Consider the following 17,593-nt stretch of genomic DNA (forward strand, 5'->3'; position numbering starts at 1 on the left):
TTTTATATTTTCACCTTAGCATATTCTATACATAAATAATTGAATCATATTTACATGTATGCATAGTTTTATTTTGCTAAAATCAAATTTTTAATTAAAAAATATTTAAAAATATCAATTAAATCGAAATACATTGATATTAACTAAATTATAGCACGTACACAAGATGAATAAAGAAAATATAATAAATTTATAAAAAATGAATATAAAAATTATTATGGCTTTACGTTTGACACCATTGCCATTCGAGATCGGCTCGCTTCTTCTAGAAATTTACCTCCTATTTTCTAATACGCGGGAAAGGCCTCTTTTAAAACTTCCATTGCCAAGACTAAAATAAAAAAAATAAACAAAATCCAAAACCCTCCCACATCCGATGTCGGGCACAATCAAGGTTCTGAACGTGGCGGAGAAGCCGTCGGTGGCGAAGTCAGTGTCGGGCATCCTCTCAAGGAACCAAGCCCTACGTGTGCGCGATGGCCGCTCCCGGTATAACAGGATATTTGAGTTTAATTACTCGATTCGTGGCCAACCCTGTCATATGCTCTTCACCTCTGTCACTGGCCACTTAATGGAGCTCGAATTCGAGGACCGCTTCCGCAAGTGGCACTCCTGTGACCCACTCGATCTCTACCACGCCCCGGTTCGCAAATTCGTTCCTGAGGTTTCCCTCTTTTCTTACATTTTTACCTTTTTCCTCAGTGATGTACTGTTTTCCTTTCTCAAATGATGATAAAAGAAAAACAAGTAAATTGTAAATAGCGAAATCAGATTACAACAAAAATGATGCATTATTTAAAATGTAGGATCTATATTTGATGCATTGTCGGTGTATAAATATATACACTAACAGTGAATTATGTTATGCCGTCTTTTAAGTTAGAATTTTAATTATCTGTATTTTCTTTTATGAGTTTTTAACACGATGTCAACTTGTTGTTTTCTGTCACTGTATAGATTTATAGACTGCACAAGCCTTATTTCAAAATGACTGATATAAGTGATAAGTAGAATCATGCGTTGTGCTATTAAGAAAAGTTAATGTTTTAGTTTTAACTAGCAGGTCAGGGAAATGTTGAAGTGCTAATCTAAATTATTCTTTAAAAAGGGGCAATGAAAGTGGTCAACAATGAAAATCTGACTCCCGCCTAGTCTTTGCATTTGAGAATTTCCGTAATTTGTTTTGTATAGTGTGCTAAATGTTTATATGCTGGATTTCACTTTTATTGGACTTTTGATGATTTAGGATAAACTGGATATTAAGAGGACGTTGGAGGAGGAAGCTAGGAGGTGTCAATGGTTGGTTCTCTGGCTTGATTGTGACAGAGAAGGTGAAAACATTGCATTTGAGGTTATCAACGTTTGCAGAGCTGTGAATCGTCATCTTACAATACGAAGGGCTCGATTCTCCGCATTGATTGACAGGTTCTTAAAGCCTAATGCTTTTGTTCTTTTTCTTTTGTTGTTTTCTTTGGCTTAGATTTAAGGTGGTCTGATGTTGGAAATGCCAGGGAAATCCATCATGCTATGCAGAATCTTATTGATCCAAATCCATGGTTTTCTGATGCTGTAGATGCTAGGCAGGCAAGTAACTCCCCTTATTGTGGTTGAAATGTAAAATTCTTATTTGATTGATACACAATTGATTTACAAGTTTCTGCATACTTTTGATTATTAGGAAGGAAGGTCATTTTATGACCTATTCATGTGTTTACTAAATTTTGTATAGAAAATTTGTTTAACTATATTATCTCATATTGGGGTTTGTTGTCATCTTCTGTTTAAGTTAAGCCACTCATCAATAAGTTTATGTTGGATGTTTAACATGAAATCTAGTTATTTGTTTCCTAAGTGGTTATTTTATGTGTTTTACATTGCCTCGTATTAGTTGCTTAAATGGTAGGCCTCTTTGTTGCTGTTTTTACATTGGGACTAATGTGAGGGGGAGTGCTGAGCTATGTTGCTCTGGCACTTCATTTTTCTTGAAGGTCCTGTGTTCGACATATGTATCCGACAGCTATTCGGATATGTGTATGGGGGATATGATTCTCCTAACACATGTAAGTCTTTGAAAAAATTGAACACTCACAACCGAGTCTGAGCACCATAGATGCTGAGTAGTGTTGTTTTGCGTCAGTTAAGTTTGGGGAGAACTAAAGTTGGATCTCCATATGTTCCCAATTGGTTTTACAATGAATGTTTAAGAACATTCTATCTTCATATTACTTCTGTCTTTGTTAGTATTTATACATCTAAAATCTGCAAAGGAAAAAGTTAATGTTTATAAATTTATCAGGAAATAGACCTGCGAATTGGTGCTTCCTTCACCAGATTTCAGACTATGCTGTTGAGAGATAAATTTGTTATCGATTCTGCTACAGATGACAGAAATCTTGTTCTAAGTTATGGTCCTTGTCAGGTACAGTGAGAAATTTTCTTGTGAATGGCAACCTCATAATGTATACGTTTTTTATAGTTGTCTTATATCTTTTAACAATTTAGTTCGCGACGCTCGGCTTTGTTGTGGAACGGTATTGGGAAGTACAGTCACATGAGCCTGAAGAATTTTGGACAATCAACTGTTCTCACAGATCAGATGAAGGTGTTGCCACCTTCAATTGGATGTAAGCTGGAAAGCTTTCTGTATATGTAAAATTCTAAGTTTCTTTCCCTTCATTCAAGGTAGTTGTAAGGATACAGTTAATAGCATTCTGAATTTGCAGGCGTGGTCATCTTTTTGATTACACTTGTGCAGTTATAGTTTATGAAATGTGTGTTCAAGAGCCAACTGCTACTGTGAGTTGTACTAAACCAAGTATTTGAGAACAATTTCAACTCTTGATCTTAGAGAAAACTCTTACTGAATGATAGTAGTTTCCGTTATCACTTGTCTTATAGGTCACAAAAGTTCAACACAAGGAAAAGCTTAAGTATCCTCCATATCCTTTGAATACCATTGAGCTTGAAAAGCGTGCTTCACGGTATTTCCGTATGAGTTCTGAACACACTATGAAGGTGAGCCGCTGGAAACATACATGTTTTAATTTGGTTTTACCGTCCTTTTGTGCACCAACTAGAAATGAGAGGTTAATTTGATAGGCTTGCTAAAACAATTCTTTCAAATCTGCATGTTTGTAGATATTTTTATATATTAGGTTGCAAGCAATTTTTTTTTTCTTTTTTAGTTGTTTTAATTGATATATGCCTATCTTATGATTTTCTTATATCTAGCATTAACTATTAAAATTTTGCGATACCAATCATAAAAAATACTACCTGTGAAAACTGTCCTTGAATTACTATAATTAATGGTGGAGATAATCATATGTTGGTTAATTAACAAGGCTTAATTCACTTTTTTACTTTCATTTTTATTGTTTATAGGTGGCAGAGGAACTATACCAAGCTGGGTTTATCAGTTATCCTCGTACAGAGACTGATTGCTTTTCAAGCAGGACTGATTTGCATGTTGGTAACTGTTTCCTCTTCACAAGATTCTTTTGTCTCAAGTTGTGTTAGTAATTTACAGTTGAAATAAAATCTTTTGGTAGGTCTCTTGGTGAATTTTAACAGTTAAAATTTTCAATATGGTCGGGTCTATTTTTCAACTTGGATTATTTATATTTTTTCTCCTTTTTCAAATGGATTTTACACGTTAAAATTTAGAAGCTGTTCCCTTTCTTCTATGTAACTGGTTGTACATAATCTTATGCTGATTCATGAAGCTGATTTGTAGGGATTTGTTTTTTGATTTCTTTCCTTTCTCTATCCTCTGCAACATGTATAAATTCTTCACTTCTGAGATGAATAGGACACAAGTATTCTTCACTTGACTTCAATTTCTAAAATAGCGTTATGATCTTTCTGAAGTTCATCTCTCACACACTTGTGCATATTTACCTAAATTGCTACTATAATTTGAGTCTCGAGTACTATAAAGAAGAGATATTAGTAAGAATACAGATACGAATTATCAATCTTATATGTGTAAATAAGAATAATTAAGTTATGTAATAATTAATTAAGAACTATGAGAAAAGCTACCCGAAGAGAAAATCTGTTGAGTGAGATGGATATACAGGAATAGAAATGTTTATGTAATAGGAGGAAAATTTAGAAAGTTTGTGCTGCTTCTCTTTCATGTTTCAAGAGCAGAATCTCAGATTGAGGGTAATGGTTGTGAAATTTAAGCTTGTCTTCGCTAGGTTTGGTGAGTGATGGCTGCACAGTTATAAGATTTGAAGCATCGGTAGGTTCAATTAGAACAGAACTTGTATGCTATTTTCCAGGTGATTGCATTTCTGTTATTCACAAGAATTTCTCAACGATATTTGTCTTTTCAACTAACTGATAATAAGAAAAAAAAAACCCTAGAGTTGGAGATTCAAAATATTTTTATCAAATATTTGGGCAATAAGTTTTATGGCTCTGTTACTTTCTTTTATGGACTTGTTTAGTTATTCTGATTGAAGATTCCATTCCTAGCACATTTAAGTCACTTTCTTATTTGTTTCTTGGTAGTTAAAACTCATTTTCTTGAACTTAAATCTCATAGTGGTGCCCTGCAGGATTTTGGAGGTGTTTTGGTTCTCTCTTTCTAATATATATATACAATTCCATGTTACATTTACAGTTCCTTCTTAACTAGTTACCAAACTTCTAAAGCCAAACCAAGACGATTCTTAACTTTTCATTCCCATTATCATTCTGATGTCTAGTTAACAGTCAACTTTTGTGAAAAAGGCAGTGGATTTATGATTGGGATCATCACCTTAATAAATAAAAATGTCTGAGGATGCTTGCTCCTCCATAAAAATCTAAAAAAAGTTTCTTTTTTATATTACCATTTCATATTGCCTTTTTGCTTTCTTAGAATAATGTTTCTTCAGGTAACATATATTTATGATCCCTTGTCATTTATTACCTGCAAAAGTTGTTTGAATTCAATGAAATTATTACTCAAGGTTCTATTTTATGCAGGCAATTGTGCAAGAACAACAGGGGCATCCTGATTGGGGTTCTTATGCACAGAGATTATTAGACCCTGAGACAGGACTCTGGAGAAACCCTGGCAGTGGTGGACATGATGACAAGGCTCATCCACCCATTCACCCAACAAAATTTTCTACTGGGGAACATGGTTGGAGTCAAGACCACCGTGTAAGCAAGTGTATTATGGCTAATAATAATTACTGTCTTGTCAGTTTCTTTTTGAAAATTTAATTCCTCCTTTTCCCCATTGCATCACAGACATTATACGAACTGGTTGTCCGCCATTTCTTGGCTTGTGTTTCACAACCAGCTGTAGGGGCTGAAACCACAGTTGAAATTGATATTGCGGGTGAATTATTTTCTGCCTCAGGAAGAGTAATATTAGAGGCAAGTATTTTCATTGCATTCCCATATTTTCTTTTTATTTTAACTTGAGATTTTCTCATGAATTAAGAAGCATTGGAGTGTTCAGCATTTGTTTGTTTATTTATTTTATTAATTTGGTAGCTAACCATTATATCACCTGCGACAAGACTTGTGATATTTGGAATGATTACAAACATAGGAATTAAAAAAAAAGTCAGGCTTCTGTTGTTTCCTTGTATGAGCATTCAGTATATCTCAATGGTCCAAGAGATGCCATTCCTGTTTGAGCTGCAAGTTGCATAAGGAAACTTGTAACTGAAAGTTGTTTTTGATTTCTGTTGACAACAAGTTGCCGTTTTGAACATTAAGGTTGGACAAGATTTTGGTCAACTCTAGCTTTCATTCAATTAAATATAATTTCTGAAACCAAGCAGCTTACAATGTCAATCCTGTTTGAACTGGAAATGGCTGATGGAAATTTGTGACTGGAAAGTAGTTTCTCATTTTCTGTATGATTTTAAGTTGCCATTTTGTTTAGGTTGGACAAGTTTATGGTAAAACCTTACGTCTTCTGAGTTCATTAACATAAATTTCACAAGTCATGTCAGTAGCAAATAGAATATGGCTTCTCTTGGAATAAGATAAAAGATTAATACCTTTTATTAAGCTCTGATGAGCCAATCAGCAATGTACACTATGACAAAGACATTAATACCTCCTTAGCTTTTCTTGTCCGCAATAGTTTTTTTTGAGATGTAATACAATATTGAAACTGCTTCATTTAACTGCATGAATGATTTGTGGTTGCTGGTTGGCTAGGTATCTTTTGTCTATAGGTGGTGTTGTAGCTTTTCTAATGCTTCATGACGTCTTTAGATTTGTTAACCATCTTGAGTTTTGACTAGGTTGCTTTTCTATTTTGACCAGAGAAACTACTTAGATGTTTACCGGTATGAATCATGGGGAGGTTCAATGATTCCAACCTACACTGTTGGACAGCAGGTTTTTCATTGTTTCTATACAAATCATTTCAAGCTTTTCAATTGGAAGTTAAATTGTTTGATAAAAAGTTGCAAGTTGGTTGTTGTTTATTGTGCTCCTGTAAATTGATATGCTCTTCTTCCATGTTGGGTTGCCTCTCTGATTGCCATTTTTGCCAACTATTTGATAGCTTGTCAGCCTAATTGGGGACTATTACTAGTAAAAGGATTAAATTGTTGGCTTAGAAGTTTGTGATGCAGATTTTATTAATAGAATTACTCGATACTGCCCTTGGCACATATAGATTTTTTTTCCCTCTTTTTGGTGATTAACCAATGACTCAAAATAACAATCTTAAAAGACTATAATTTCTTAATTTCGGGTTAGCAAAAGGGAAAGAAATGAAATAAAAGATGTTTTTAGTTCAATTGTGTAGATGGAATAACTTTTTGTGGAAGAGGCTGAGTGCATGTAGGTAAATGTTTGTATTTCCAAACAAGATGGTCATGTTGATTTTTAATGTTTCAACATCCATCTAGTACTTTATTTATTGATTTTCATTTCTCTCTTATTGATGGCTGAGAGACATTCAACTCTTAGATTTTATGACTTCCATGATTTATCATTCAAGTTTGATTTTATAATAGGCTTAAGCATCCACATTGCTCTCTTGAATTTTTAGGCCAGAATTGTTTTTATTCTTCAATTTCTTGTGATGTTTCAGTTTGCCCCGGCATCACTGACTTTAGACACAGGAGTCACTAGACCACCACCCCTTTTGAGTGAAGCTGATTTACTAAGTTGTATGGACAAGGTGAGAAGTCCGAAGTGCTTTTGTCTGACCAAGTTAATTATGGTTTCAATGGTTTTTCAGAGAGTAATTATTTTGAATTTTGAAACTTTTTTCACTCTTCTGCATTGCAAGGCGGGAATTGGTACTGATGCAACAATGCATGATCACATTAAAAAGCTGCTAGATCGATTTTATGCAACAAAGGACTCAAATACTCGTTTCTCGCCCACCAATCTTGTAATCTATTTTTCTTTTTTTTTCTCACTTTAGCTTTTTATCATATACTATTTACTTTTGAATATTCTGTGTTACCGCTTTTGCTTTGCTTATGAGCTAGGGGAGAAGTTGGATTAATGTGAGAGTACAATAAAGATTTTAGATTTGTGAGAATAGGAGTTTTAAAATAGCTTTTTCCTCTAAAATCCAGTCGACACAAGGCTATCTTAAACAAAAACATAGTAATTTTTAAATAATCTTTTTGTGCATCTATTAATGTTAGAGAATTACAAAACTTTATTAATATCTGTAAGTAGGTACTTATGTTTGTATGCCTATGAATACATATATGTGCACAGCAATGCATGTGTAAATGCCATGCACTAAAATGAAGAGAAAATAGTATCTAATTGTGTTCTATTTTAGAATTTTAATATTTTGTTCATAAAGAAAACAGTATCTATTTTTTATTGTGGAATAGTTTTGAAGTAAATAACAATAGTAAATAGATAAGGTGTTGAGGAAGACTCAAAACAGTAGCTTAGAATAGGTCTGCAATCAGGACCCCAAAACCTCCTTTGCTGTTGCCAAAAGTGTGCAGGTAACCCGAGTTTATCAATGGATTCCATAATGTGGGCATCACCATTGAGTCTTCCTCAACATGCAGCAAACTTTAGATCATCTTTTGTGATCTTGTTCCAAAAAGATGACTCAGTTTGTTCGTCCTTTTTATCAAGGTTCGAACAAATTGTTACCGCTTTGCATAGTTGTTCCCATTAAGATTTGAGACGTAAACCAGGTTAACTGTGCTGCTTCTCTCCTATTGCAATGTTGATGACTTCATTTGTTGTTGTCAGATTTAAGAGCTGCTTATTGTAGATTCAGAGACCTAAGACCTGATTCAGAGTCCTGGAGAAAATGACAAAGCAGGCCTAAAAAATGAAACCTTTTTTTCTAGATAACTTTCTATTCAGCATTGCAGGCTGCAAATTTACGCAGATTCCCAGAGAGCATTCAGTTCTGGTTCCATGCAAAATATGGGAAAATCACTCTTGTATATTAACTAAAATATATAGGAAAAAAAGTAGGCTATAAAAGGGACTCCTCTCAGAGTCTAAGGAACTACCCTACTTACCTAACATTCTCTTATTTCCTTATTTTTTTCCAATAAAAAATAAAATGTGTTTCTTACTAAGTTGTAATAGTAGTTTTATGACAGAAGTTGATTGGTACTGACTATGAGACTTTTGTAATCTCAGGGTGAAGCACTGGTTATGGGATATGATGACATGGGGTAAGTAGGATTTATTTTATTTTTTTGAGAAGCCAGTTTACTTAAATTAAAGTGTTAAGGACAATATACACAATCTTAATTCTTATTTCACTTGTTGAAAGGTTAATTGGTTTAATGTCAAGTTTATAAGTGGCATGCCATATCTGAAATGGTAATGAAGGTGCATTGTTTATATTTATTTCTGTTGTACTTTTTTACAGTTTCATTTGTCAAAATAGTGATATTAGGCTATAGTAAACTTCAGGGCTATTCTAGAATATATTTCATTTGGAGAAGTCTACTATTTAGTTGAGGCATTTGAATTTATAGGAAGTCTACTAAAAGAAACACATTTCTCAACACAAGTTTTTCCAACTTCAAAATATGGTGATTATGAGAGGCAATTAGGATTTAGGGGGTTAAAACATATTGAAAAGTGGTGCATACTTCCTTCCTTTTGCTGTCTTTCTGAACACTACTTCAATGGAGTAATTGGTCCTGTAAGACTATGACTATAAATCAAACAGAACAATTGGTGAGCAACTCTTGTGAATGGGTTTGGTTTCTCTTCATGTGATAATCTAAACAAATAGTTTTGAACAAAATTTAAGAGCTCATTTAATAAACAATCTGGTCTTGAACAAAATGTGTTCAATTCTTTATGTTTATGAACAAACTCGCTCATAATTGATGCAAAACTTGTTTATAACTTGTTTATTGTTTGACAATAAAAAACATTATATTTTATTGATTTTTGTTCTTTATTACTATATTTATTTATGCTTTCAATTTCTAATTGTTCCTAACATGTTCAGTATGTTCACAAACATGCTCATTTAATTTAAACAGACATGAATATGAGCTCAAACACCATGCTTGAATTATTAGTGAACATGAGTTAGTCTCTAACAGTAAAAATGAAGTAATTATCATGGACAGAGTCAAATTCATTCAGGATCTGCCCGTTCGAAGCCTTAATTAACTAGAAAACAATTCCTTGTGCTAACCTGTTGCAAACATGTGTAGAAATTGTTTCAAGAATTAGATTCTACGTGTTTTTGTTCTCTAAATCACTCACATGAGTTCCTATATATTTTTCCTCCTATCATATGAAAACTGAATCGTTTAACCTTGCAAAGTTGTATGGATGAGGATGGCCATGCTAAGTTGCACTGCTGTTTATGTTTTTGAAAGATGACCTTCCAAAAGCCTGTATTATGTGATTGTTTTGGTTGGTAGCTGTATTACCTGAAGTCACTAAGTATTTGCTTTTGTGGTAGTGCTTTTGCGGTAGTTTTTATTGGGCTCATGGAAGTGGTTGTATCGTAAACAATATCGTCTTCCGTCCTCTTACCTATTTTTGTTTGTCATTCATTATGGATATCTAGGTATGAACTCTGGAAACCAAATCTCAGGTCAATGATGGAGTTTGACATGAAAGAAGTTAGTGTAGGCAATAAGAGTAAAGATGAAGTTTTGGCAACTTGCTTGCAGCAGATGAAAGCTTGCTTCTTTGATGTAAGTTACTTGCAATTTGTGGGATTATCTTTTCGGATACTATCCCACCTGACATATACTGTTGATGATACATTGCTATCAAGTTTCTAATACCTGAATCACAGATGATGAAATTGATACATGGAACAAAACATTACTTGATGATACATGGAACACAACATTAGTTGATCCATGATGCCTAATTTGATGCATTATTTGGAACTAAAAGAAAAAAACTGGCATTTATTAAACGCAAATTTGGATGAGGCAATTTTGATGCCTGTTTTGGGTTCTTTAATGCAAATATTAGTTATCCTGTGAGTAGTCTGGACTCTGGTGGGACTTATGCAATAAATGTGCCTGATTTTCCAGGGAGAAAATAAAGTGCCTGTGGAGTTAGTGCTACCTATTAAATTTTCAACAGATTTGCTTAATTAATACTGTGATTGGTTGATGTGTTCATATACACTTTGATTGAGGTTATGTTTTTGACAAGCTGAGTATGGTATGCAGGCTAGGTTGAACAAAGTGAAACTATTAGAAGCTATGGCGGTTTTCTTTGAGAGGTACTATTTAATATCCTATATTGTAACAGAAAATATTGGATTGTTATGATGTGATGTTAACTGCTTCTGCAGATCAAATCGAGCTGTTGGGGGTGACAACTATGCAGCTGGAGAGGTGGTTAGGCAGTGTGATCTTTGCCAAGAATCTTCTATGGTGCTGAAGAAAAACCGTGTATGGATGACACTGATTCAATTTCTCTTTTTAAGTTCAGAAATTCTGTTTTATATTATCTTGGTGCTTGCTTTTTTGTCGCATTTCTGATCTCCTGTGCACTATTCTTCTTTCTTGCTTGTAATTATCTCAAATGAAGTCATCCATTCTTTCCCTTTTCAATATTCTTGATGTAACTTCTCTTATGCATAATATGAAGATTTGGTGGTTGATTAGATCTCTGCTTGAGCTTTTCTGTAAGCGAGGGCGTCAATATAACTTCATGGTGGATGACGTTCTTAAGGGTCATCATCTTTTGTCATGCAAATGGATTTCTATGTTTTGATTATTTATTTCCTCTAGTTTGCAGACAGCAGTATGTCTGTTGTCGGGCAAAGCTTGAATTGTTTCTATGTCATTAATTTTGTTGTCTAATAATGTAGTGATTGTGCAACAAGTAACATAGATGTCCTAAAGGCTAGATTTAGGATAGGCTCAGGCTTTGAATTCTATGGTATTGAAATGAAGGAAATATTAAATCTTTGGAATAGGAGTTGGCCCCTATACGTTGTTGGGCTGTGTGGTTATTATGAAGGGTACTGATCAACAAAAGTGAGAATAATTGATAATTTGTAACATGACAGATGTTTCATGAATTTCACTGGAGAGAAAAGATTCATGTTCTATAGCCAAAATCTGGCCTAGGCATCCTAAAACGTAAACCTTTTCTTATTTTATACTTAATTTTTATGGTTCTTTATGATTATCCTGCCCATTAATTCTTATGTTGCATTATGATTACCCTGCCCATCAATTTTTTTCATGATCTTGCCTTACTGTGTGCAATGTTTAATATTATTTTATAGTATTTTTGGCAAATAGTTGAGGTATTCATTTTGTTATTAACCACTGTACTTTTCAACAGGATGGCAATTTCATGGTTGGATGCTCAGGTTTTCCACAGGTCAGTCCTGGATTTATTTGTTTGTTGAAAATATGATTCAACAAAAAGCTAAAATAACTGGCTGGTGCATTTCAAAAAAAAAAGAAGAGTTAATTGAAACTTGATCCTGATAGATGTGGATTTGAAAGGCTAATGTAACACCTTCTGTGAACTCTCATCAGTGTAGGAATGCTATTTGGCTCCCTGGATCTATACTGGAAGCTGCAGTAACCAGTAATATTTGCAGCTCCTGCAATCCAGGTATGTACTTGGGATTGTATCTTCAAGTTTAGCTAGCAGTGATTGTATCTGCAGACCTGGATTAGATTGTTCGGGATCACTGAATATTTAGGAAAACTATTCAGTGCAATGCATAATTATAGGGTGAGGGGCTGAGGGCTATAAGCTAGATGCGACACTCCGAAGTTCTATTAATGGTTCTATGGCAGAGTTCAGCTTCACTGCCATACTGGTAGTTTTAAAAGCATAGTATAATGTAGAGCAATTCTTAAACAGATTATACTTGTTCTATATCACATGTGCCACCTTATTTAAAGTGCTCATTGACGTGCATTGTATTCTTCATGCTTCTTAACAGACTGCACTTTTGCCTTTTTTGATAGGTCCCGTTTATTTGATTCAATTTAAGTTTCTCCAAATTGAAATACCACCCGGCTTCAATGCTAATCATCTCGGTAAGGATATAGGTCCCATGACAGGTAGGGTCTTTACATCAAATTTGAAAATGACCAAGTTAAATTGGTCCTCTTTTTTAATATTTCATGAATTGAACTTATCCTTTTTATGACTTATTTTCTCGTATATCTTCTTTATGCAGTGCTATTGTCCCATTATTTTCCCCGTTGTCCTATTCTAATGAAATTTTCTTCTTAGGGTAATTATTTTATATACCATCAGTAAAATTTTTAGATTTCACAAGCAGAATTGAAAAGATGACATATTTCATTTTTTCATATATTTAAATTTTCTTTTCTTTTTTTTTTACTATAACCTACAACCATATGCCTCATTTTCAATCTTACTTTTGGAATCCAAAAATTTCATTGACAGCTTATGGAATAATTTTCCTTTCTTATCCCCTTTATAGAAATGTTTATATAAATTTATTGCTTTTTGAGAAACCTCCTTTCGTTTGTTAATCATATATGCATGTGCATGCGCCTTAAATAACTAAAATATTCTTTCAAAAATTCCACATTTGCACATAGAAATATCACACTTTTCTTGACAAATTTTCAAAAATGTGAAAACCTTTTATCTTAAAGTTCTCAATGATTTTTTTATCTCCAGTTTTAAATCAATGGTAAATGTTGAAAAATGAGCAATTCTTTTTTCATATATTTTATTCAAAGAACATGCACTGGTTATATAGAGGATGCAAACGACCTAAAAGGAAATAATCACCTATAGCTAGCCTAAGAATGGCTAGTCACATCACATGGTGTCAGGGTCAAGTTTGGTTCGGTTTGGTGAGTTTTTTGGATTTTTCTTGGCTTTTCCATAATAACTTCGGGTTTTTGAAATTTTTTTGACAAAATAAGTTTGTTTTATGATTTTGGATATTATTCATAAATTTTCAAAGTCTTTCATAAATATTTTAAAAAAAATTAAATTTTCAAGTAAATAAAAAAATCAATAACTTTGGCATAGTATTTTTTGAAAAATAATTGTTATATATAGTTTTTACGTCATTTTCATTATTTTAAATATAAATATTTATTTTCACATCATAAACAAATCAAAATTAATTATAAATGAAATAAAAAATAGAAATCGGTTTGGTTTGAGTAACCACAGTTTTTTAAATTGTATTGAAAAAATTGTTTAAACCCACGATTTGAATCTGTTTTCAATTTCTTGGTTTCATTGAGACACTAGTTTACAGGCAGATGACAAAGCAAATAAATGATTTTTCAATATTTTGTCTCATGTTTACATCTCCTTGGTCAAAATATTAGCTAACTCCTCTCCGTTATAAATAAAAGGAGTTTAAATTTGGCCACTCTATTTTTTCCTTGATGGTCTGTTAAGTTCATCATGTTTTGTCATATCATGCTTAATAGGATTATGAGCTATGTTCATAGCAGCTTCATTATGTCATTAAAGCTTCATTGTATTAGTTTTAACTCGTAACTCTTCTAGCAATGTTATTAACCAAATATGCTCACAATCCCTTGAGTCATTCTACTAAACTCAGCCTTAGCAATAGATATAGTTGCCACTGTTTGTTTCTTTGGATAGACCGTATAATCCTTTTTTATTTATCTATTAAGATTAAATGTGAGTTTTTAAAATTTCTAAAATAAAAAAGTTATAACATTTTAAAAAACAGTAGGAATCCATTTTACTTGGATTTGCTTCTTTTACACGTTAACTTAAGAGAAAAGCATCCTAGATGCGAAAAGCCCTTGGGGTGCCTCATCAAGAGGCCTTGCTTGTAGGCTCTTGAGGAGGTAACTTACTCTGCATGGTGCCTTAGCGCCTAGGCACGTGCTTTGGCAACGCTAGGCTAGGTTACTCCCAATTTAACAAATGTTGGATTTGCTTTATCTCCACTTGAAATGATCAATTTGTTTTAGGTTGGATACTCCTCTAAAAGTTAACAAGCATAAATGAAATTGTTTATACTTTCAACTTCACTGTCTTCTGCTATAGGACTCTTTTAGATTCTCAATATAGATTTATTTCTTGTTCTTTACCTTGTATAGATAATCAACACTCAGCATGTCTCCATTTAATCTACAACTTGTGCATAAACATGTATACTTACAAGGATCTGACCGATGTTCATATCTAAAGCTGCTGCTTTGTAGTGAGTGACTGAAGAGTTTCTTGTCTACCTGCTCAGGTTGCATTGGCGGTTGTGACGATACTCTTAGACAACTGATTGAGATATGTGGAACAGGTTCTCGCATGTCAGGTCTGTATACTTGTTTATCTGTAGTAATCATGTAGCTGTTCAAAAAGGAAGAGTAACACTTGATTTATGGATCTTCTGGTGTTTACCAAAATAATGAAATCATAACACTTATTATTGGCATCATCTATTTATGTAATTCCCAGGAACCGATCACAGTTTATTCTTAGCCAGTTTAAGAATTTTTTTAATTGACATTTAATTAATATTCTGTTAAGGTGTTATCAGATTTGTGCTGAATCTTTTCCTTGCATTATATTGAATCTTGTCCTTGCAATTGATAATGCCCTATCCACTTTTTGTGCTTAGAATTTTAAGTGTCTATATGTATATACTCAAAAACGAAGGTAGGAATATGAATATAAGTTGGTATTAGCATGTCTTGCTCTAGTCGAAGATAAAGATTAGGATTTTTGTAATTTTGTTTAATGTGTAATTCAGCACGAGGTAGAGGACCCACTACAACATCCAGCAATGGCCAGAGAAGTAGCAACAGACACAATGGTTGCGTACACTGTCAGCAAACAGGCCATTCTTCAAATGATTGCCCTTCACAGTTTTCACGTTCTCGAAATTCTCAGTCTCATACTCACTCAGAAAATGGTATGCAAGAAAGATTTATTTCTTTTTATGAATTTAACATTCATGAGAAGAACAAGTGTTGTTGCTTGATCAAAGTATAGTTAAATTTACACTTGCAGTAGGCTTGAGTATAATACTTTGCACAAATTGCATATTGTGGTTAAGCATCGCATTTTGGATGTGGTAACAGTTGACTCAAGCTGAACAACCTTACTTGACTAGATAGAAACTTGGCATCTAGGACACAGGCATCACGTTTTGAACCCAAAAACAAACTTGAAAGAAGCTGAAACTTGAAATAGACATCTGTAAAACCCAATCACAAACTTAAGTTATATTCTATAGGCATAGCATAGTTTTCCTTTCATTGTTGTTGTGATGCAGGTGCTGGCATCTAGGACATAGGCAGGCATGCTCTGTGTTGAGAATAGCATAATTTACTATCATTTCCGATTCTGAATCCTCTACACGGAACTGAAATGGTCTTTTTTTGTTTCTCTTTTTGAAAGTAAACTGGTCTATTTTTATGATGCTTGCATTTTTGCAGGGGACCCTTCAGTGTCCTGTAGCACATGTGGAATGCCATGTGTTTTACGAACTGCTAATACAGCAAATAACAGGGGAAGAAAGTTCTACTCATGTCCATCGCAAGAATGCAACTTCTTTATGTAAGTAAAAATAAGCTCAAGAGAATGTTCTCCTCTAACTACTGGTTCCCTTTGTAGTTTTTGATAGTTCAATTCAGCAGCACTCCTCAGGATTCAAAGAATTAAACTTGCGTTAGTGCTCTTCAAATACATCTGATAAGTGATGACAACAATTTTCACTGATTTTGGATTGAAAAGTAACTTTTATTAACATGTTATAACTTAAATAATGTTGCTCTAAAATGCATTTATAGTGCCAATAGGGCAAATAAGACAGGCAGTGATTAATAGTTTCATTTGGAAATAAGATACACAAAAGATGTATCTGATCTAATTCTTGTGTAATGTTCATGCCTTAAAAAAAGATGTCGTTATGTTACATGCTTCATCGAATGGCTGGTTTACTCAATCATCAAACCATGTTCATGCAGATGGGAGGATGGCGTCAGTAATGGTAATGATGGAAGAAGCATTCCTTCCACCAATTGCTCAGCATCCAATTCTGGCAGGAGAGGTGGCCGTGGTCAATCTGGTCGCAATAGATCACATGCTGCTGACACGACTTTTGTGTCAGCAACCGGGGATCCTGTATCCAACAGGTGTTATGTTTGTGGTGATCCATCACACTTTGCTAATGTCTGCCCTAATCGTGGCATGTAATGCCCTTCCAAATGGTATTTCTCATTCATACCTTGTTTCTCTGTTTGGTTACTTTTCTTCATTCTATGAGCTCACAATGCACTCCTTACCCATAAATTGTGGAGCTTCTTCATACAACTGATTGGTGATAGGATGATTTTGTAAGAAATGTGGTAAAAGGGAATTATAAGTGACATGCTCCCTCATTTTCTTTGGTACCAAAACTTGATAAAAAATGTGCTTTGATACCTTCTTTATTTTGTCAAATAGGAAGTTAAATGGTTTGGCTCCGATGGAAGTTAAAGAAATGGAGACGGCGAATCGGAACTCCAAAAGCAACATCCTATGTTACCTGTAAGATTCACATGTGCAGACCAGAACCGATCTCAACTTTTTTTTCTCTAACCAAACCTGCTTCTATCGTAGTTTAGATTGTAAAATTGTATTATCTGAACCATTGATATAATGTTAATAGATATCTACGAATATTCATATAAAATTTATAAGTTTTGCAATATATCATAGGTATACTCAAATGCAGTGGAGTTTCGACAAGATAAGTTTTGTAATATATTTATAATTTATTAAGGTTTTTATTCATTGACACCAAATGTTTTCCAAGTACGATGAGCGAAAAGTTTAAGTTCATTTGTGAAAGTAGACATTCTCTTTGTTAACAAAATATCTCTACTGTCGAAAACAGGATCAATTTCTGCGGAATGTTGATGTTATCAGATTAGTGGCTAGTTTAGCTACACATTATTTGGTCCTAGATATGCGTTTACAGCATATTTTACAAGAAATCTTATTGTTGCTGAAACTTGCATTTTTGTGTAATGTCTCAACTTACAAGCTTAATTCTCGTAAATTTAAAACAGTATTCTGTAAAGGGTTATTTTGATTGGGAATGTAAACCTTGGAAATTAGTAAAACGGAGTGTTTGTAGAAAAATGGTGGGGGACGATTGAAGAGAACAAGTGCGGGGGGGAATATATTGTTAGGTAGAGGT

The 17,593-nt window shown here is 33.7% G+C and overlaps 1 protein-coding gene across 5 annotated transcripts; it reads left to right on the forward strand.

The window, feature by feature from the left end:
* Positions 1-251: 251 nt before the first annotated feature.
* On the forward strand, positions 252-17,261 carry LOC107911689 (DNA topoisomerase 3-alpha). Of its 5 annotated transcripts, none has more exons than XM_041105672.1 (25): positions 252-664; positions 1,247-1,425; positions 1,512-1,584; positions 2,297-2,419; positions 2,503-2,624; positions 2,724-2,796; positions 2,899-3,015; positions 3,385-3,468; positions 4,981-5,160; positions 5,251-5,379; positions 6,286-6,360; positions 7,064-7,153; positions 7,265-7,369; positions 8,608-8,642; positions 10,010-10,139; positions 10,632-10,684; positions 10,757-10,856; positions 11,761-11,799; positions 11,961-12,039; positions 12,402-12,497; positions 14,648-14,719; positions 15,158-15,319; positions 15,846-15,966; positions 16,377-16,619; positions 16,855-17,261. In XM_041105672.1, exons 1-24 carry the CDS (start codon positions 377-379, stop codon positions 16,603-16,605), a joined length of 2,754 nt encoding a protein of 917 aa, XP_040961606.1. In that variant the 5' UTR covers positions 252-376; the 3' UTR covers positions 16,606-16,619; positions 16,855-17,261. The 5 variants fall into 5 exon arrangements, 3 of the variants coding, with proteins under 3 accessions (XP_040961606.1, XP_040961607.1, XP_040961608.1); XM_041105673.1 differs by having other exon boundaries at positions 15,858-15,966; XM_041105674.1 differs by having other exon boundaries at positions 12,402-12,473.
* Positions 17,262-17,593: the final 332 nt, after the last annotated feature.

Source organism: Gossypium hirsutum, chromosome D11 (assembly GCF_007990345.1).
Source record: "Gossypium hirsutum isolate 1008001.06 chromosome D11, Gossypium_hirsutum_v2.1, whole genome shotgun sequence".
Classification (NCBI taxonomy): domain Eukaryota; kingdom Viridiplantae; phylum Streptophyta; class Magnoliopsida; order Malvales; family Malvaceae; genus Gossypium; species Gossypium hirsutum.

Coding starts and splice junctions, on each gene's coding strand:
- LOC107911689 (XM_041105672.1), top strand. CDS start 377: ATGTCGGGCACAATCAAGGTTCTGAACGTGGCGGAGAAGCCGTCGGTG. Junction 1,426..1,511: donor TTCTCCGCATTGATTGACAG/GTTCTTAAAGCC, acceptor TGGAAATGCCAG/GGAAATCCATCATGCTATGC. Junction 15,967..16,376: donor CAAGAATGCAACTTCTTTAT/GTAAGTAAAAAT, acceptor ATGTTCATGCAG/ATGGGAGGATGGCGTCAGTA.